Genomic DNA, 22,630 nt, shown 5'->3' with positions numbered 1-22,630 from the left:
ATTGAAAGCAATCTTAGGCTGACAGCTCCCACAGCTGTTCTTGGCCGCTTGCTTGTAATGGCTCAAGCAGCGAAACCTATTAATGATCAGCCCTGGCCAGACGGCCTACGATCAGGGCCAATCATTCACTGGTAATTGCTGTTTGAGAGGTTACCTGTGAGTGGCCATGAATAGCCTTCCATTGGTTTTCAATTGGGCTTCTGCCTGCATCTACATTATTTGCTGGAAACCCTTGCTGGGTCTCCCATATCAAACACAAATGCAAATCAAGCCTTAGGCCCCTTCCACATGGGGTGGACTCCGCAAGGAGTCCCCTTGCTCAGTGGGGGAACTGTCTGCTGATCTCCGCTTAGCAGGTGGATGGCTGGTCCGTGTACACTGCTTCTGCAGAGTGGATACAGACACAGCTTGCAATCCTTTATAGACAGTCGGATGTAAATGGGCTGCTTGTCTGTTTACACCAGAGTGCCATCCGATCCGCTAGCTAGATGGGGAACAGATTCTCATCCATCTGTTTTTAACAGATTCAATGGAGGTGGATGTAAACAGACACATGCCCATTTACACCCGCCGCTCCATGGAGGAGAATGAATGGTATGATCAGGTTCACCTAAAAAACTGACAGGAGAACTCAAGCGTAAGTAAAATGGAGAATCCGATTACTCACTTTGGGGTAACACACACTCACTGCATGCCCTGGTTTAGCTCTTGTGCTGTCAGCAAGGTTTAAAAAGGTTTGTTCCAGTGTTCCAGCTGGGCAAATCACCTAAATGAATATTGTAACCTCACATGTGCACTGTCAGTAACTACAGCATAGATCAGAATTGGACCACAAGCTACGTGCAACAAGGGTCTTTAATTTGTGGTGACACTTCTTCTTTAATGTTACATATAAAATAAAGCTGAGCTCTGCTTCAGAATGTCAGGGGGAATGACCGTCTTTCCTTGAGGAGAAAACTACTGTATGCCACCTAACGATAGTGGATAGAGGAAAACAATACCGGTTATCTTGGCTTGGATATCAGAACAATATAAAAAAGATATATGGTATAACGCTTAAACAATATTCCTAAATGTATCCTGTACATTTTCAGATTGGCTTGGGACTTGAGCCATGCATACCTGGTGTGGGGAACCTCTCTGCCTCCAAACTATAGATGCTAACTACCCCCACAGGGCAGCCATCAGAGCTTTTGGGGACCCTTACACAACTTTAGGCCTGGGCCCCCCTGGGCTTGACCACCAACATTCCCCAGGGCCCACCCAATGGCCATATCCTCCTCCTCTAGTCCCATCTCCACCATCCCATGTCCTTCTCCTAAATCTCATCTCCCCAATCCCATGTCCTCTTCTTGCTCCACCACATGTCCTGTTCCGCTTGCGGTCCCATCTCTTCCATCCTTTGTCCTCCTCCTCCAGTCCCATCTCTGCCATCCCATGTGTTCCTCCTTCTCCAGTCCCATCCCCCATCCAACCTCCTCCTCTTCCGGTCTCATCTCCCCGCTATGTCCTCTCTTGCAGTGTATTCCCGCTGTAGTCCTTCTATCCCTCCTGCGCCAAAAATTACTGGGTCTAGGGGAACTGCCCTTTTTTCGCCTTGTTGGGGCTCAGGCCTCTTGGGATGTCAGGGCCCCCTACTCATATATGGGCTGTCCCCCCCCCCCCCCCATGGCTGTCTCGCACCACTATACCTTATATTGTTAGAGTGACCAAATCTTGACTGCACATCCAACTGTGTTCTGACGTCTATGACCAACTTTATGGCCACAGTCATTTGGAGGGTTTATGAATTTCATACATGGCCTTCCCTCCATCCCAGTAGTGGTCAATGCAATTCAAGCTTCCCCATCACCTTTTATTGTCTACATTCATGACTTTGGAGAAATGGAGAGAGAGAGAGACTGATTATCTAGTTCATCCTTAAGTTGAAGACCAATAAATATGATGTAGTCAGTACTCTGATCTCTGAAATTTAGTACTCCTAATTTTCCTACTATATTACTATTTAAAATCCTTCACAATCTAGTGTCTATAGGACATTTACAAATGCCAGCAGCTGAAATTTCTGAGGGCTAACACCAAACTTTGTCTAATTGTTTTTCCCCTGATAATAGAAGTGCACAGGCTGCCCCCCATCTGTTCCACAGACCATTAAGTTATGTTTCTTTTCTTTATGGACAGTTTTCTTTTAATTACATTTCTTGATGTAAATGCTGACTATCCAGTGTATCAGTGGAGATTTTCACTTTTTTATTTTTGTTTTGTATTTTAGTACCTACAGAACTCTCATTGCCCAAACAAGAAACAAAGTTTGAGTCACCCAGCCAGAAAAGTAAGTGCTACAATGTGTTTTAAATATTTAAATGTTTAAATATTTATGGCCTCCCTCAGACTTTCCAACCTACTGTGGTGAGTTTCCGTGCGTACGTTAACATGATGTATTTTGCACATGAATGCGCATTGCTTTAAGACAGCCAATTTGTTTTGAATATGCTGCCAGGGCACCACAATAGATGAAGCTGTCCCTACATGATTTTTGTAATGCATGGTGCATTGTGGTGTACTGCATCGTAGGTGTGTTGACAGTGACACCAGTGACAGTGACTGTACTTGCACATTCTAAATGTTTTATCATTTGGTACAAATACTGATGCTTAAAGCCTGCTTAAAACAGATGTGATAGGGAGGCAGCATAACTTTTATTTTCACTTTTGCTTTTTATTTTTTAACAGTATTTGAAAGTTACATGGATGCATGTTTCATTTTATTTTATTAACTAAGTGGGTGGTATCATACAATCAGTGAGATTGTAAACAGTGAATTATACTCTGCGTAGCAAATTATATGGGCAGGATGAAAGATGTGATGACCCAGAGTCCTTATTAGTCTCTGTATGCAGTTTAAGGTGTTTATACCCAGTGTCCCCTGAAGAATAAGGGTTTGTATTCATCCAGACTACCCATATATGTCAGATTTGGTAGATAATATTTGTGGCTGTATCTGTTATAGATTAAACCAAAAGCTACTGAAAAGGAGAAATGTTTGATCACCCAATCTGCATGTCCATGGGCAGTTTTGCTCAAAGATGTACGTTGTGCCTTACAGATATAAATAATTGCCCTGGATGATGATCTGGTGCTGACTTTGCATAGCTGTATGCTCAAAAATCACAAAACAACAAAGTTTAGTTCATATGCATATTTTTTTAGTTTTTCCAAAATGGCGGAAAGGATTACACCCAACATTGTTATCTTTTATCTTGTGCAGCAGGGGTCTCCAAACTTTCTAAGCAAAGGGCCAGTTTATTGTCCTTCAGACTTGAGGGGGGGTGGACTGTGGCCAGTAAGAAAAAAAACTTGTTCTTGCATCAGTGAAAGTAAACAGTGCACCATTTTTTGTCTTAGGCCCATTTTTTTGGACCTGTCAGCGGATCCACTTGCTCAATGGGGGATCTCTCCGCTGATCCCCACTGAGCAAGTGCATGACAGGTCTGTGCTACTGCAGAGCGGACACAGACACAGCCCACTGTTTTCTATGGGACCGCCTGTCCTTTTCCACCTGACTGTTAGCCGATCCACTAGACGGATGGGGGACAGATCCCCATCCATCTGTTTTTAGCATATAGGATTGGATCAGATGCCGATTGGGTCCACCTGAAAAACTGACAGGTGGACCCGATCGGAACGTCAGTGTGAAGGGGGCCTTAAGGGAGGAATAGTGCCCTACTGTTGGTTTCAGTGGGAGAAATCACATTCCATTGTTGACGTTGGTGTCAGGAATTATGCCAATTGTTCATGATAGTGGGCTGAATAGTGCCTCGTATCAGTGGGATAAATATTGCCCCAAGGGCCAGATAAAGGCAAGCAAAGTTTGGAGACCACTCTTGTACAGAATAGTGGTGTACACAAACTGATCCCATTATTATATCATATTTCTGTATTATATATGGCTATAGCATTATGATGATTAGATTAATAATTAGCTGGTGAAGAAAATACAGCAGGTACAAACCTTGACTGATACCCTTTTAATATGTATTTTTCACATGCATGCAAAGCAACTGCCACAAATCCTTTTTATTATGTGTTATATTTAAATTTTTTCCCCTCCCTTCCTGCCTCTTCCAGTCATATCTGTCCTGCCCCTCACTTTTTCTTTTTGTTGTAGGTTTGTATGGAATTAGTACCTCTGTCTTGCATTTATTGCTGTGTTCCAGTTGGGGACAGGAAAATAAAAGAAATCTCCTCCATAGGAGCCCAGACAGCAGTAAAAAGCCTGACAAAAGTTCTAAACCTTTCCCACCCTTTACAAAACAAAGGATGGCCATACATTATACAATTTTCTTGAGAATTTTTCTTTAGATTTACCACAAATCATATAATATGAGGTCAAACCTAAACAACACTTTAAATTGTATCCAATTAGGCAGGTCCTTGCACTACATAGTTGAAGGTAAATCTAAAGGAAATTGGACAGAAAATTGTATAGTGTATGGCCAGCCTAAAGGAATGACAGAGAAAGAAGAAAGTTTTGTTTGCAGCTACACTTTGACCATCCTTTGAAGTAGATAGGTAGTGTATTAACTGATGGATGAGTGATATACTGTACAGCCAATTACTAGCATTCAATGCAGAAGTCTTCCATTGTGCTGAAATATTTTTGCTGGATCTATTCAGAAAAATTACATTAGGATTGTTTTTTCTATTTATGAAAGCTTGTATATCTCTTAATTTCATTATTCAGTCTTTACTATTTAAGAACCAGTTAGGTTTACTGAAAAGACATGAAGTAAGACAGCACTAGTATGCCATATATAACATATGCATAATTCAAAACAATAACAAAATAAACTAAAATGTGATTATGTGCTCTTCCCATCAAAATGAAAGTTCATGGGTTAAATAACACAATTCCTTGTGAATCAATGAGCAAAACACCCTGTGCACCTGCCTGACTGCCCACCACATACCACACTCACCATGTGGTATGCAACCCTTTGTATACACAAGCAAGTCAATACATGCTTCCCAGCACCTGATGTGCTCCAAAACTTGCCTAATAGCCTCCACTCCTCCAGGTCCTCTATGAGGTAACCTGCCCCTTTAACCCATGAACTTTCATTATGATGTCAAGAGCACATTTTAGATTATTTTGGACTATTTTATTTTGGATCACGCATGTTTCATACATGACAATCCAGCGTTTTCTTATTTCATATTACTTTTCAGTAATTACAAGCTGTGAGCTTGGTTCAAGATAGCCGCTGTATTTAATTGCATACATTTTCTGATCACATTTGTTGAGTGCGGGTGTTTTTTTTTTTTATTATACCAGTCAGATTTACAGCTATTTTTCTTGTATTTTTTCAGAGCCTCTATTGCCTAAACAGGAACAGAATGTTGAGCCACCCAGCCAGGCACGTAAGTGGTACAAGGTGTAAATAATGAAACAAGTGCAGAAGAGGGGAAACATAGCTTTTTTTCTTTGACCGTTACCTTTGTTTTGTAAGTTCTACTTAAATCGGGCATCAAGAAATGACACATGACATTTACATGATATATCAAACCCAGTAATGGAGGGGAAGCCACTTCTAATTTGCTTTGTCAGGGTTGTAAACATATAGGTTCTAAAATATCTCTCAGGATAATGTAGATTATAGAAGAATGCTGGGAATTTGGAATTAGAAAATACATAAACGTTTAAATGATTGTTTTGGAAAAACAAAATTGAGGTACTCACAAAAATTGTGGAGAGTAGAGCCACTCAATCATCAGCAGTGAGCTAGGGGAGTCTGGTGGTGAGGCGGATGCCTGTATGTAGCATTTCCCTGCCTGTGTTCAGCAGACCCATACCTATCTGTACAATGTTCACGAGCCACTGTTTGGATGAGGCCAGGAGTCCTGATTCTGTTACTTATGTGGTGAATGATTTCTGCTGGACTAATTTGCAGCCATGGGTGTCCCCTGTGCCTTCTTTGGTTTCTAGAGTCAGCTTGTAGCTGATTTTTCCAGCTTGGTAGTTCTATGAGCCCAAGGCTCTGGGCTTGTGTGTCTTGACATGGTTATCGCCAACCATACCCCTGTAACTTTACTGTTTTGGCTTTTTCTTTCTGTTGATGCCTTTCTCTGGGGCTGCTGTAAAATTTGCACATGCAGATACATTCATAGATTAAATTCTGATTTAGTCAGGAGGATCAAAAATAGGCTGTAATACTTGCCTTAATCCTCCCTCCCACTGGCTTCCTTCTCTTTGTAATACTGGTCCCCCCAAACTGCTCCACTTAGCTGCACACCCAGTCATAGGTCTCTGGTGTCATCATGTAAGTGCAGCATGTGAGCCTAATGGCCAACCTATACCCGCGCAAGCGAATGAGTGATAAATATCGATGTTGTTGATTGTCAATGTACACCTATTCATATTAAAAAGAAAAAAAAAACAAGAAACAGATTGCTCTTTATCACTGAAGCTGTAGACATATTTTATTGACTACCTGAAACTGCCTTATTAATGTTTTGCACTTTTATGAAGCTTTTTAAACATTTTACTGACATCCACCCCTAGCTTTATGGCTGCAATACAAAAGTAAAAATCCTTTTTTCTGGTTTAGAAATGCTCAGCTAATACATGCTGAATAGGAGAAACCACAAACAGGTGTACATTTTAATGCTATAATGGGTACCTGATTGTTAAAGGGTATCTCAGTCCTGTTTTTAATAGTAGGGTGATATGATATGGAATTAGGTACTAATGTTTTTTAATCATTTGATTTTTAGCCATTAATGGAATCACACTGTGTTCAGAGAAGGAATATGAAAGAATTTCCCAAGACGAACAGGATCACGTATGTATAAATATTGCTTGTGAGCATGATTATAACTTTGACAAGCTTATTTAATAAACACTACAAGGGCCAAAGAACTAAAGAAAAAGTACAGTACCCATAACAACCAATCAAAAGCATCTTGTCCTGGTCTGTCGTCAGTAAAGTGAGTTTATATTGGTAGCTACACATGTTCCGCATTGTACTTCTCTCCTTCCACTATATACACTCACCGGCCACTTTATTAGGTGTACCTTGCTAGTACTGGGTTGGACCCCCTTTTGCCTTCAGAACTGCCCTAATTCTTCATGGCATAGATTCAACAAGGTGTTGGAAACATTCCTCAGAGACTTTGGTAAATATAGACATAAGTTACTGTTGTCTTTCTATCATCTCGAACCAGTCTGCCCATTCTCCTCTGACCTCTGACATTAACAAGGCATTTGTGTTCACAAAACTTTCACTTGCTGGCTATTTTCTCTTTTTTGGACCATTCTCTGTAAACCCTAGAGATGGTGGTGCGTGAAAAACACCAGTAGATTAGCAGTTTTTTAAATACTCAGACCAGCCCATCTGACACCAACAACCATGCCCCGTTCAAAGTCACTTAAATTCTCTTTTCTTCCCCATTCTGATGCTCAGTTTGAACTTCAGCAAGTCATCTTCATAACGTCTAGATGCCTAAATGCATGGAGTTGCTGCTGCCATGTGATTGGCTGATTTGCAATTTGTGTTACCAAGCAATTGAACAGGTGTACCTAATAAAGTGGCCAGTGAGTGTATATTAAAATACACATGACAAATTACCAATGCAATCATAGCCCAATCTCCTTACCCAGATCTATCTTTAGTTCTGCTTGCTTCCAGTCTTCCCTGGGTTCCTTCCATCTAGCCAAGCTATCATTATAAAAATTCCCCTTAAACCTTTAGATCACGCTGACATATGAATAAACCTTTATCACCATTGCAAAGCCCACTTTTGATAGTGGTTCCTATTACAATAGTTATAGGACAAAAAAAAAAGAATTGCTTGTTAGCAACATATGCTTTTCCTAAAGTAACACTAAAGGTTGTTTTATATAAAAATACTAATGACATTAATCAATTAGTCAAGTCATTTAGTTTGTTCTTTATGAATAAATCCCATTTATTTCCTTTATAATTCTCCATATCATTAGCCTCCCTGACTCTCAAAACACAGTTTCCTTGTCATGGTGGGATAGTTTCCACATAAACTGCAGCTCCCATTATCGTTCCTGACAGAATGTATAGGTAATTATGGCAAACTAATGGGGGCATTAGATGCAATCAAATGGAGCCATACTAATAAACTTTAAAGGCTGCATTACATATTTTCCTTTTAACCTTTTACCCATAGTTTTACTCTACGATTGTTGGCTGCAGCCTCTAAACCAGCAATGGGCAAACTACGGCCCGAGGGCCGTATACGGCCCGGCGGACCTTTTAATCCGGCCCGCGGAGCTAGGCTCCCGCTAGGCTCCTCTCACAGTCCGCCCTGAAGACCGGTGCAGCATGAAAATCTGTCTCCTGTGAGGATCTGTCCCCCTCGACGTATCTGCGCATGTGCCGGAGATCGCCGATCGGCTGCTAATGCCTGAAACTGGCACATGCGCAGATACGTCGAGGGGGACAGATCCTCATAGGAGATAGATTTTCATGCTACACCGGAACGGCGCGGGAATACGGCGAGAGGAACGCGCGGAGCAAAGGTAAGTGAATTGACACAGGGGGGACTTGGGGACTTAATATGGGGGATGAATTAATATGGGGGATGAATTACTATAGGGGGGATGAATTACTATGGGGGATGAATTACTATGGGGGATGAATTACTATATGGGGGATGAATTACTATGGGGGATGAATTACTATGGGGGATGAATTACTATATGGGGGATGAATTACTATATGGGGGATGAATTACTATGGGGGATGAATTACTATGGGGGATGAATTACTATGGGGGATGAATTACTATATGGGGATGAATTACTATGGGGGATGAATTACTATATGGGGGATGAATTACTATATGGGGGATGAATTACTATGGGGGACGAATTACTATATGGGGGACGAATTACTATATGGGGGACGAATTACTATATGGGGGATGAATGACTATGGGGGATAAATTACTATAGGGGGGATGAATTACTATATGGGGGATGAATTACTATATGGGGGATTAATTACTATGCTTACTATGGGGGAATATTACTATACTTACTATGGATGACACATACACATCATTCATCTACTCTTGGTCCGGCCCCCGGGTCCAATATATGAACCCATTGCGGCCCTCAAGTCAAAAAGTTTGCCCACCCCTGCTCTAAACCCTCCGGTCATGTTCAACCCCAAGGCTGTCCTGCCAGACAATACTCTAACCGGTGGTGTCAGAATGTGCCACTAAACCCACCCCCACACATATTTATTGATCAGTCACTTAGATGACTGACCTATTGTCACTTTTAATGAGGCTGTAGGAGGTAGGCTTCATAAACAGATATCTGACATAGCCTATTAAATGAAATCTTTGCTGAAAATAATATTCATGCTGCTGTTGCCTTTAGGGACTTGATCAATCTGTCCAAATTTCCCTTTGTCATACATTTCTGGTTTTCATGAGACAGTATTCATACTTTAAGTAGTTCATACTCATAATGGGTATGGCTTTCTGACATTCTTGCTCCCTGAGGAGTTGGGCCACCTTTGCCCAGTGGATGGAGTATAGGCAGCTTTGCTCCTTTATGTGCACTTCTGCTGATTTTGACTTGTTTACCAGGAACTCCACACCGCTCGTATCCTTGTTTCTTCGGGATCTCCCCACGCCATCTTTCTGTGATTTATCAGATTCTTCTTGCTACGGTTCATCTGGATCTTCCATCGTATGCCTCTAAGTGGGCTGGGGTCCTTGCTACCAGGATATCGGATGAGGACTGGCTGAAATCCTTTACCCTTACCCACCATTTGTCTCTGACCAGTAGAGTGCAGGAAACCAATTTCAAAATGCTCACTTGGTGGTACAGATGTCCTACCTTACTTCACAGGATTTTTCCTTCCACTTCTGATCTCTGTTGGTGCTGTTGGGCTGTCCCCAGCTCCCTTCTCCATGTCTGGTGGGAATGCCCCCCTATTCATGCGTTTTGGGATCTTATTTGCGACTTTATTCTGTGGTTACAGACCAGATGGTCTCCAATATGCCTCAAATTGTACTGCTCTCTATCCTGCCTGGCTCCTTCAAATGTATCAAATGTGGACTCCTGCTCCATTGTCTGATGGCTGCCAAGCTGGTTATACCTCACCATTGGTGAACTACCTGTGTCCCGACTCTTTTTGGAGTGGGTTGAGGAGATGGATCACATTGGACGTATCGAGTTGCTCTTGGCTCAGGAATTGGGCAATTCGGAATGCTGTCATCAGACCTGGCTCTCCTGGAATATGTAGAGGTAGTCCCCCGCACTTTGCGTTATTTTGCCTGCTTGAGCGGGAGTTATCTTTTTTCCCCCAAAATGTTAGAAAAAACTGTGGGATAACAACCCAGTGGGACAACAAACATCCTGGTTTGTTGTCCCACTGGGTGCCTTTCCTCAGGCGGATCTGTTCTTCCTCTTTTTCCCTTTCTTCCTTTTCTCTTCTTTTCCCATCTTCTCCCACTCCCCCCTCCCTTTTTTCTCTTCTTTCTTTCCTCTTCTTGCCTTCTTTCTCCCCTCTTTTTTCCTCTTCTTTCTGTTTTTCTGGGCAATGGTTTGCTGGAGGGGAAGGGGTGTGGATTGCTGGTGGTGGGTTCCATCGCTCCCTTTTCTGGGCTGATCTCTATTGTTCTATATGGTACATCATCCCACAGGTTTTTGCTCCTTTTGCGGTTCTTTTAGTCTTTATTATCTGTACTCTTCAGGGGCCTGACATTGTTTGTACAGAAAGACTACTTGCACTTTACCCTTGGGTCTGCAATTGGAGATATTCAGTGCCAGACTGTAACTGTTTATTATTGCCAATTGTTTTTCTTGTCTATCCTTTTTCTCTCCCCTTCCCTCGCCCTCATTTTGTCTTTTCTGTTTTATATCCTACCAATTTTATTATTTATGTGCATGTTTTTTTCTGTACAGTTTCTGAAAAACTTTAATAAACTGAGATTGATCATATGGTTTCAGGTAGATATGGACAGATTGGGTGACTGTTGAACATTCAATTGGGATTTTAGCCCACCATTATTCAAGAATCTTGGCAATTATCAGTCTAAACCTTTGATTCTGAAATAAAAAAAAAGTTTATTCTGATATTAAAAAAATGCTTTACTTGCTTGTTGGCAATGATATTTAAAACCTCTACTTTAATGTTGGCTTCCTTTTAGATTTACTCTATTAAACCTCGGGAAGAACGTACACGTCTTGCTCTGATCATTTGTAATGACAAGTTTAATGATGATAAACTTGCAAAACGCAATGGAGCAGAGTGTGATGTGGATGGAATGGAGAAACTGTTATGTGGGCTCGGATACAAAACTGTAAAAAAAAACAACTTGACAGTGCAGGTAATTCACTATACAGTTTTTTTAATGCCTTTGCAAGTGTTTTGGTCTGCATTCACTGTTTGCATTGTTCCCAAAATATTCTTCTATGTCCAATAAATTTATTTCCTAAATGCACTTTATAGATGGGGATATGTACAATAAAAATTCATATTTTTTTAATTAAAAAAGTCTGGCTTAAGTATATGCCTAATTGTAATGTTTCCCCCCCCCAAATAGGGAAAGGAGTCTTATTCACACTACTCACTTTGAACTCACTACCATTACTAAGTCAATGGAGTTGATTTACCAAAACGGGAGAGTTCAAAATTTGTGCAGCTGTGCATGGTAGCCAATCGGCTTCTAACTTCAGCTTATTCAATTAAGCTTTGACCAAAAACTGGAAGCTCATTGGTTTCTATGCAGAGCTGCACCAGATTTTGCACTCTCCAGTATTAGTAAACCAACCCCATTGGATCTTCTGGTGTAGATTCAGGGGAAATAGTCACACCATCTTAACTTTCTGCTCTTTGAAAATTAAAGCATACTGTGTACCACCTACAGTGGGGCACTTTTCTTCACCTCTAAAGTTATACTTTACAGACAGCTGTGACATGGCACAATTGAGGCATAGATCAAGCTTGTGAAGCCACCATTGCTTGAAATCCTGAACTGTTGCTTGCTCCAGGGCAGAAGTTCAGAATACACCTGTGCAGCATCACACATAGTGATAAGTCTGCCTTAGAATTGGCATAATGTTCAGGAGATGGGTAGTGGTAGCCTGCAGCAGATCACTGACACTCAGAGAAGATCATTTTTCCACCTTTTCTTGCTCTGTTTTACATTATTTTCACTAACACTTACCATTTGGAATTTGTACCAGAAGAAAAAGGGGGGTAGTTGTACTGATATAAAATGCAAGACAGTTCCTTTTGTAAACATACAAAAATTGTGTTTCTTTACATTGGTGATGATTGGAAAGAATGCCCCATACATTGATGGTAGTTCTCCTGCACATTGATGGTCAGTGGGAAGAATACCTCGTACTTTGAAGGGCAGAGAAGTGAAAAGAGAGGCTTCATTTGTGCCATGTCACTGGCTCTGCTAGGTGACATTGGTAATGGGCACTATGCAGACATGTTAGAGGAACCCTGGATGAAAGAGGCTGTTCTCAGTTATTGAATGCTTATTTTACAATAACACAACCTAGTCGACTTTAGGATTAATACAAAAAATTAAATCTGGTCCTTTTTATCTATAATGCAAATGTTCATTTTCTAGCTGGCACAAGAAAAATACAGATTCCAGTGCAGTGATAATCACTTTTTAAAACTTCATTTCAGGCAACATTAAATTTGTATCACAATAGCACAAAAAACAAGGACAAGTAAAAAATATTTCTAAATGCCAATTGTAATGTTGTGCTTTTCTCCAAAAGTTTGGGTTTTCTTTCAGTTTTAATACATGAAACCCAGTGAGATCAGAGATGTGGTATTTGTTTCTGTTACAAATTCTTAACTATTCCTATACAACATTGCAGGAGATGCGGAACACAATGAAAGATTTTGCTGCTGAGGAAAAACATCTGGCATCGGATAGCACTTTCCTAGTATTTATGTCTCATGGTCAAAGAGATGTCATCTGTGGGACTGACAGCCAAGAATCTGAAGAGGAGGCAATGAATGTACTACATGTTGATGAGATCTTTTCTACATTCAACAATGAGAACTGCCGTGTGCTGCGAGATAAACCAAAAATTATCATTATTCAGGCTTGTCGTGGAAGTAAGTAAACGTTGTATTATTTTAGCAGAAATCCTCAAAAACCAGATCAGGGTTCAGTAAGTTTCTAAATGATACGTCAAGTGCCCTAATTCTGTGGTTAGATGCAGCCTAAAATCTAAAAAAAAAAAAAAAAACAAAAGAATCTGTTCCTAACAATCATGAATGAACAATGAGGACTACATACATATACACTATATGGCCGAAAGTTTATGGACACCCGAGGCTTGACAAAGGAGGAGACCCCCTCCAAAATACATTGCTCATCAGTCACCTACTATCTGGGAAAGTTTCTCTGCTCTAGATCCAAAGGCACCACAGTTTTTTTCTTTTTGTGTGTGTGTGTAATAAAATTTTTATTGAAAAAGAAAAGTGGCATTTATACGAACATGTAGACATAGTGCTGCAGCTATATATAAATTAACAATAATATTTGCCTCAAAGAAAGACAAACCAGATAATATAACAGAATGAAATCATGATCAGAAAGCGTGCTAAGGATGTATGTCGGTGACAGGCTCAAGAGTCCATGTATCCACGGGAGTGAGAATCAGAAGGTTAGTCAAGCAATTACCCAGACTCCAATCCAACACAACTTGGGCTGTCATTCTACTTCACACAAGTTCGAAATAACGTGTCGCATAAAGCCACCCTTCTCAATAGTAGAGTTTAAGAAAAAGAAGAATAACGGAAAAAACAGAGTGAGAACAGTAGAGACAGAATATGAAGAGGGGGGAGAGGAAAAAAGAGTGAAATATGTGATGGAGGATTCTATCCAATAGATCTCCACTATCTTTATTGCAATCCAAATTTTCGAGGAAAGGCAATAGTTCAGGGGAATCAGAAAAGTCAATCCATGAAAACCACAAGTCTTGAAATTTGGAAAGGTTCTCTTTGGCCATGGCTAGTAACTCTTCCATTTGCATGATAGAGTTTAGTTCATTAACCCACTCTCAAATAGACAGTAGCGGGCACCACACTTCACTGTACCTGATAGATCTGCACAACCTGTGCTTGCTGTACTTTTCCACATTCCAAAAAAATGCAGTAAAGCTCAATTGCACCATCCAGCTTCACCACTTGCTTGCTTTTTGCCACCCAGGCTCCTTACAGATGACAGTCATGAAGTCATTGCTGTGAGTACCCTATTTTTTTTCTTTTTGTTCATTTCTTTATATACATTTTCTCTCATTTTACTGTTTATCTTATTTCAAAACCATGAGCATTAATTTGTATGTGCCCCTACCCTTTGAAGCAATAACAGCCTCCACTCTTCTCGGAAGGCCTTTCCACAAGATTTTCCAGTCTGTGGTAAGGTGAGCCCATTCACTAAAAAGAGCATTTATAAAATCAGGTAGTGATGATGGATGAGTAAAAAAAGATTGTAGCTCTTAAATAGGATAACATTAACAAAATAAACTTTAAAGGTTAAAACAGTCCAAACCATAGAAGGGTATCAGAAACACCTTAGAAGTGCCCGAAAGACATGATGTGTGATAACCAACACCTTCCACCAGCAGCAAGCACATGGTGCCTATTACCAACAGGTATTGACCCTCATACAACAAAGCGGTCAAACAGCAGTTATACTAAACATCTTTAAGTCTCCCACATCCATCTGGTTTTGTCCACTCTCACGCTAAACACTGGGCCCCCTCCAAAGGTATAGACACTCTCCATATCACCAGCTAAAGGCACCCGATTCCCATAAGCATGTTAATTATAAAGGAAAAAAAAGTGACTGCTTTGTGTAGTATTAAAAAAAGTTACATTTATTAAGGATGATATGCACTCAAATGTCAATAAAATATGGTGATGTTGGATGGGAAGCCCTGGCTTGCACCAGAGGTGTTCAATAGAGTTGAGGTCAGGGCTCTTAATTTCTTTCAGAGTAAACTCATCAAACCATGTCTTTATGGATCTGTCTTTGTGCACATGAGCATGGTTATGCTGAAAAAGAAAGGGGCTTGTTCAAAATGTCTTTATATGTTGCAGCATTAACACTACCCTTCACTGAAAACACCTGAACAAAATCATTTAGAATGGTGCCCATATACTTCAGCCATATAGTGCAGGTATGATGGTCAGGTATCCTCAAACGTTTGGCCATGTAGTGTATCTCTTCATTTTTATTTGGGAACTTCATTTAAGACTATACCTGCAGTGCCAGTACAATGCCAGTGCTAATGGGACGTGACCAAATATATAAAATAGTGTATCATGAGTATATCATGTTACATCTGAATGATGGGACTCGGGTGTCGTGACACACATAAACAGCACTGGCCTTTAGTCACATTATCTGTATTGCATACTTACTTTGGCTTAGCTTGGCATAATGTAAATATGCATATCTTATACCTGATGGGCCACTGGGGAAGGTGGAAATCACTGTAGTAGTTGGCGTTCCTTCCAGGTTCTTGTAAGAATCTGCGTGAGGGCTTCCCCACTGCACACTAAACATAGGTGATCATTGTCTTGGCACTGCCACCATTCATAGAATGCCCTCTATTTTTTTCAATTCATACAAGACATTCTTTGATTGGAAGAGTTGGCGAGAAGGGACAGTGATATAACAATCTCCACCTCAACTAACCAGAGATTGCCTTGTATTTATTGATAAAACACAAGATGTTCTATGAATGGTGGCTGTGTGGCTTGAGAAATCCCCTGTAGTCAGTATGCAGAGGGGAAGCCAATTGTGCAGGACCCAGAAGATTGTGGCTTTCCCTGTAGTAGTGCCAAATACTACAGTGATTGTCAGTTTGACCAGCAGCCCATCAGGTATGAGGTGCATATTTACACTGTGGTGAGTATGCAATACAGATAATTCTTGGAGTTCATCTTTAATAAACAGAAATCTGTAGCAGCCTATTTCAGAAAACGTTTACTGAGAGGAACTGCTGACCTCCTCTTGAAAATGCTAACTGCCTGGCTTTCAGTGGTCAAGAGTAATTATACAGCCAGTGGTGTCTTGTTATGGATACTTGTCAGTAAATCAGAAAGTATTAAAGCCAGTATATAAAAATGACTGCCACATAAGAAGCATTTTTTAGAAGAAAAATCTGCAGTTGTCGTTTTTATAGTTCTTTTTTGAAAGGATTCCTTAACATTTGAAATTACTTTTATCACTATCTATTGCTTTTTTATGTATTTTTAAATTTTTTGTATTTAGGCTGTGTTGGTTTTTCCACTATGTAACACCACCAATAACTGCTGTCTCCTCTTAGCACTTCACACAAAAGTTTAGTTTCAGTGGCTTTGGCTCTTGTTAAAAAGCATCAGAAAGATTATGTGACAATATAAAAGCAGATAACATACAAACACAGATAATCATAAAATATATTGGACATAATTTCAAAAGGAAGGAAGGAAGTGTAACAAGACATGTACAAAATGTATAGAAAAGAATCCCCCCTTTTTAAAATAATCATTTTTTTTGCTTTGTAGCCTGAAATGAAGACATACACAGTTTTTGTTTTATCCAACTGTATATACTCAATGAAACTTATAACATCCAAGTGAAAAAGATAACATGTCAGAAAAAATAAAACAAATTCAAAAGCAGAATCACTGAGTCTGAAAAAGGATCACCCCCTTGTGTCAGTATTTTGTTGAACCACCTTTTGCTTTAATTACAGCCTTTAGTCTGTTGGGATATGTCTCTACTAACTTTGCACATGTAGACTATGCAATATTTGCCCACTCTTCTTTGCAGAACTGATCAAGTTTAGTTAAAGGTAATGGTGACCGCTTGTGGACTGTAGTCTTCAAGTCATTCCACAGATTTTCAATGGGGTTTAAGTCTGGACTGACTAGGCCATGCAAGGACATTCACCTTTTTCTCCTTCAACCACTGTGTGGTCATTTTTGCTGTGTGCTTTGGGTCATTGTCATGTTGAAAGGTAAACCTTCTTCCCATTGACAACCTTTTGGCAGAGGGCAGCAGATTTTCCTCAAGAATTTGATGGTATTTTGCCAATCAGCTTCCAGGTTTTATTGTCAAAAGCTTAACTGAACAAGCTGAAGTTGGAAGCTGATTGGCTACCAGGCACAGCTGCACCATATTTTGCGCTCTCCGGTATTAGTTAGGGTCCTTTCACACTGGTGTTCTGTATGTCGGTTTTTCATCTGTCTGTTTACGATGAAAACCAGACACCCATATATTTCTATGGAATAGTGGATGTAAATGGATGATCATCTGTTTCACATCCGTTAAAGCGGAGTTCCAGCTGTTTTTGTGTTTATTAAAATTCAGCAGCTACGAAAACTGTAGCTGCTGACTTTTAATAAACACACACTCACCTGTCCCAGGGTCCAGCGATGTTCTCACCCGTACTGTCTCTTCTCTTCTTCTCTCCATGGCTCCGGCATCTCAGCTGTGGGCACCAGGCTGTGACAGCTTGAGGCTTCACAGCCGGGTGCCCACTGTGCATGTGCGAGTCGCGCTGCGCATCCTGATTGGTCCGGCAATCTTTTGGAACCTGTGAAAGTTTCTAGGAGACTGCAGGAGAAAGGAGGGGGCCGAACTTCGGGCCCACTTCACCACGGCGAACTGAGCGGGAAGTGGGAACGGGTACTTGTCAAAACCAGGTACCCCCCCCAAAAAAGGTGCCAAATATCACACTTCTGATACACTGTCCAGGAAGCTATAAAGCTGCAGCAAAAAATTGTTGAGTTGACTTCTTAGCTATGAAGTGTGACATAGAGGTGATAATCACATGACTGGATAAACAGAATTACGCTATTGTCAGGCAAAACAGTTCACTTATATGGGGCATTTTTATAAAGTAGTAAAGGTGAAATTTACCAAACAATCTATGCAGGTGAATGTTTGGTTATTGTGGATTACAAATATGTCCCCTATGTATTTTATTCTTTAGCAATGCAATTCATACAGATAACTGAAATATGGAGTTTTTGTATACTAAGAAATGTGTTTTTTTTCATTCATTTCAGGGGAAAGAGGTCAGGTGTTGGTATCGGACAGCCCTAGTGCTGTAGAAGGAAACTTGGAAGATGATGCCATGCGAATGCTTCAGAAGGAAAGGGATTTCATCTGCTTTTGTTCTACTACTCCAGGTACTCATTCATCTTAAAGCTGATCTCATAGAATATGACAAAAAAAATATTTCTTGCAGAGGAGCTCCCCCCCATAAATGCTTGTTTTTGCTTAGGGAACCTAATACTTTTACTTACCTTATTCCTTGCTTCCCCGGTAACCTGTATTTTCCTGTTCTCTCTGAAGCTCAGAAAAATTTACATTCCTGTAAAGCATGTTTTCAGAAGGAAAAAAAGTGTCACTGATGGTAAAACTGTTTTTTTTTTTTTTTAATTTTTGGTTAGAATAAGAGAGTGTTATAACCTCTGTCAGTTTTTTGCCATCTGTGTTCCATTGGGGAGATTTCCCTTCACTTCCTGTCCCATAGCCAAAACAGGGAGCGAGAGGACATCCCTACAAAGTGAGGGAAACCTGGGGTGTCTCCAGAGCTAATGTCATCCCAAAATTTGGGATTTTCACTCTCACTTTCAATAATAATAAGCAGGACAAACAGAGAGGGTGAATCTTCTTAATGGACACAGACAGCAAAAAAAACTGACAAGTGTTCTAATCCCTCTTCACTCTATCCAAAACTAAAAAAAATTGTCTCTAGTGACACTTTAAAGAGGATTTGCAAGGATAGAATATAGGCTGCCATGTTTACTTTTAAAGTGTGAGACTCCAGAGTTGTTATGCTGATTTTGACTTTTCTACAGTTCATTGCTGACCTGGAACAAGCACACAACTACGGAAGCTTTGGTAGTACTTTCTGAATCACTGATTCAAAATATGAATATCTAGCCTTTTTTATAAGGAATGTCAAAATGAAAGCCTATACAGGTACAGGTTTCCTTTAAAATGCAGTAATGTTTACCCCCCCTGGGCTGGGACAAGGTGGGGGGATGGGAGCAGAAGTTACTCTGGGCTCTGTGATATCACGTAAGTTGGGGGGGCATCACAAGGAGAGTTTCTGCTGCTACAAGCTGACAGGAGTAGTGACAGCGGCATTACTACTTCTGTCAGCTTAGTGCTGGAAGAGACAGGCTAAATCTGGGGAGGAAGAGAGAGCTGGGAGGAGGTGCAGGATGTGCTCTCTCCACTCTACTCCTCCTTTCTGCTACTGCAGTGTTCCTGGATCAGGATTGTCATATTGAGACTATGCAGGGCTTTCTTACCCACCCCCATCACCTCTTAGCAAAGAATGTGGGTAGGGGGCAAAGCAAACCCTATAAAGGCCCAATTTGACAGCCAATTGTGTCCCCAAGCCACAATCCTATAGCCTTGCAGATAGAGCAGCTCTCCACCAGCTGCCTGCCAAACATTTTAAAGTCTGCTTCCCCTAGGCTCCTCATGAACACTAACATGTCAAGATGAGGAGGAGCCTAGGAGAACGGACATCACACAGCAGTCTGCTGTACTGCATCTGAGGTCTGTATGTGTCGGAGGGAAGAGAAATTATACTGAATACACAATGGGGAAGAGGGAGAGGGTGGCAGAGTTACAAGCATTTGTTCTGGGGATAGGAGTGTTTGGAGGAAGGGAAATGTGCTAGGAGGGGGGATTGGAGAGGAATTTGTGTTGGGAGGGGGAATTTGTGGGGGTGGCAGGGCATAAGATTTGTTATAGGAGGGAAAATTTGGGGGTTGCTAACAGTGGTGATTTGGACGGATTTGTGTTTGAAAGGGGGTTAGGGAAGAAGAGGATTTGTACTAGAAAAGGGATTTGGGAGGTTTATCCTAGAAGGGGTGATATGGTAGGGGGGGGATGGGATTTGTGCTTGAAGGGGACATTTTTTTGGAGGGATTTGTGCTAATAGGGATGATCGGGGGGTATTTTTGCTAGAAGAGGATATCTGGGAGAGAGGATTTGTGCTCAGAGTGCAAATTTGAGGGGTAAAAGATTTTTGTGAGGTGGGGTGTTTTTTTGCGGGGTGGGGGGGATTTAGGGAGATTGAGGATTTGACTCAGGAGGGGGGAGCAAATATTTCTGCTGGGAGGGGGGATTTATACTGGGAAGGTTGGGAGTTTATACATAGGGGGTAAGCATGCAGTTTAGTGCTCTTTTTTTGGGGGGGGGGATTTTTGCTGACACATAATGCACATACATTATGGGAAGGGGAGGGTGAAGTTTGGCATGTTTGCCTCAATGCTAGATGACCTTGCCCTGGCACTGTCCCCATATTTCTATCCTCCCAGATTCTCATTTAAGGGATTTTCTACTTTATGCTTAGATTTTCTTAAAGTCCATTTGCCTTGTTGTGTTTTACTGCACACACTCCAACCTAACAAAATATGTGTCCATCTTCCCCGTAATAAAAATTGTCTGTTACCATCTCAGTGCTGCAGTGGATGACATGTCAACATTTTTCTGTACTTTAGTGTATTGGAAGACCCATAGAAGTCTCTGCCAGTGTATCAAACCACATATAACATGCATTTTGTTGTGTTGGCAACAAGTATTACCAAGCTTGGTCAATGGGTGTTAACCTTATCCACTACAAAAGTCAATGTTTTAAGTCATTTACCCATCGAGAATGAGTACATGAATCTGTCATAGAATGTGGCAGCACTGATGCTGGGGTGTCCATACCGGTCCCTCCATGCTCAGTGCAGCTCAGCATTGAGCTCCCTCCCTGGCCACTTTGCCCTTAAAAACCAAGGAGTTTTTGAATAGGGTCAGGGATGGAACCCTGTTCGGGAAGCAACCACATTTATGACAGCTCCCTAGCACAGACATGCCCCTCTCTGAACACTGACATCACCATGTCAGCACTTAGTTGGTCTTAATTATCACCAGTTTCTGTTAGAGATTCTGTATATAGTCCTAAAGAACAGACAGTGCACAGTCCACATGTGTTTTTATGCTTCACTACAAACAAGAAACAGGAAACTTTATTCAGTGAAAAGACATAGAGTATATCATAGATGCAGCTACAAAATTATAAACACTGCCATCTACTGGTTGAAGAATATATCTCTACCAAATACTGATGTAGTTGTCCCACAAAATACATGAACACTATATTCCAATAATTTCCTAATCTGAGAATTGGCAGTAATTTTTTTTTCACTCTGTCACAGCTATGGTGGCAGGTTCTTAAAGTAGCGGTATCGATACTGTTTTTGAAACTGTGCCTGAATTAGGAGTAGGTAGTTTTAAAGGGAACCTACTGCTAGAAATGTGTCAGAAAGGGTTTATTGCATTCATCAGTAAAATGTATAAGAATATATTCATGTCAGTTTTTAGACATTAGAAGCCATAAGAATATGTCCATTTGTGTCTGACTTTATATTAATGTATTTAGATACTGTTTCCTGGAGAGATCCCAAAAAAGGTTCCTTGTTCATCCTACGCCTAATTGAGCACATGAAAAAAGATGCCCACCGCTATTCAATAGAAGATATCTTCCGCAGTGTAAGTTTTGGGTTTTCTTAATAGCAATTTTACCGCATTTTCCTGTCTTAACAGGAAATGATTATTTAAACTGGTAGTAATCCGCCAAAAAAAATTCCCCTGCAAAGTAATATCATAATGTGCTAGTATGCATCGTATATTAGCACATTATGAAAGACTTACCTTAGAATGAAGCCCTCCAGCAGCGCACTGTCATCACTGATAGGGCTTCCATCTTCACCCAGTCTTCCTTCCGGGTTCGCGGGCTCTGGTCGCATGATTAGCCTAGCCACGATAACGTCACTCTTGTGCATGTGCGCAGAAGTCTCGGCCGCAGCACAGAGCTCTGAAGGAACAGAGCCATTCCTTCAGGGTGCATGCGCTGGTTAAGTCATCGGCTGCAGGGACACTGAATATCTCCTAAACAGTGCATGTATAGGAGATTTTCCTTGTACCTACAGGTAAGCTATATTAAAAGCTTACCTGTAGGTACAAGAGGCCAGCAGTGGGAGTTTACTACCATTTTAATATTATGGATGTTGGGAAAAAACATACAGATGAAGTAAGTTACACAAGAAACATTTAGCAACACTCAGACTTGCATAATCACACAAAGCTCAATTATATGTGATTATTGCTATGAGATGTTACTTGCATGTTACTTGTGTCCCTTAATTCATAGGGAATAATTAATCCTAGTGAACCCTCATACAACCTTTTGCACCTTTTGCACTATAACACAAAGTATGCAGAGTCTTACAGTAATTGTTATGGTAAAGCAACCTTTGGCCATAATAAAGTCTGTCTCCCATTGTCATGCAACATACCCAGACTGCTGCACTCTGTATGAAAGCTATGACCCAACAAGCCTCCTGGGAGTTAAAGATAGAGCCCTCCACTAAGCAAAACTCTTGTTTCCTGTTGGTTGGAGAGCTCTAGCTCCAACTCACATGGAGTGTCGGACTGCAGCAGAGAGGTCTGCTGTTTGTACAGAGTGCAGCGATCTGGATTGGCTGCATGTTAATAGGGGACAGTGATTTTAACAGTGTGGTCTGGGTTCT

The 22,630-nt window shown here is 40.9% G+C and overlaps 1 protein-coding gene across 2 annotated transcripts in view; it reads left to right on the top strand.

Moving 5' to 3' along the window:
- Nucleotides 1–22,630, top strand: part of LOC149471052 (caspase-1-A-like) — a 39,500-nt gene that overhangs the window by 13,295 nt on the left and 3,575 nt on the right. For both annotated transcript variants that reach the window (XM_089657141.1, XM_089657145.1), the window contains exons 3-9: nucleotides 2,273–2,332; nucleotides 5,370–5,420; nucleotides 6,774–6,841; nucleotides 11,199–11,378; nucleotides 12,895–13,138; nucleotides 18,095–18,217; nucleotides 21,481–21,590. In XM_089657141.1, the coding sequence (XP_089513267.1) occupies nucleotides 2,273–2,332; nucleotides 5,370–5,420; nucleotides 6,774–6,841; nucleotides 11,199–11,378; nucleotides 12,895–13,138; nucleotides 18,095–18,217; nucleotides 21,481–21,590 (836 nt within the window). The remainder of the gene's footprint in view (nucleotides 1–2,272; nucleotides 2,333–5,369; nucleotides 5,421–6,773; nucleotides 6,842–11,198; nucleotides 11,379–12,894; nucleotides 13,139–18,094; nucleotides 18,218–21,480; nucleotides 21,591–22,630) is intronic.

The sequence above is a fragment of the Staurois parvus genome, unplaced genomic scaffold (assembly GCF_062004578.1).
Source record: "Staurois parvus isolate SC_StPar_1 unplaced genomic scaffold, SC_StPar_1.0 ptg000029l, whole genome shotgun sequence".
Classification (NCBI taxonomy): domain Eukaryota; kingdom Metazoa; phylum Chordata; class Amphibia; order Anura; family Ranidae; genus Staurois; species Staurois parvus.
The sequence above is the reverse complement of the archived record's forward strand: the minus strand, read 5'-3'. Positions and strand labels throughout refer to the sequence as shown.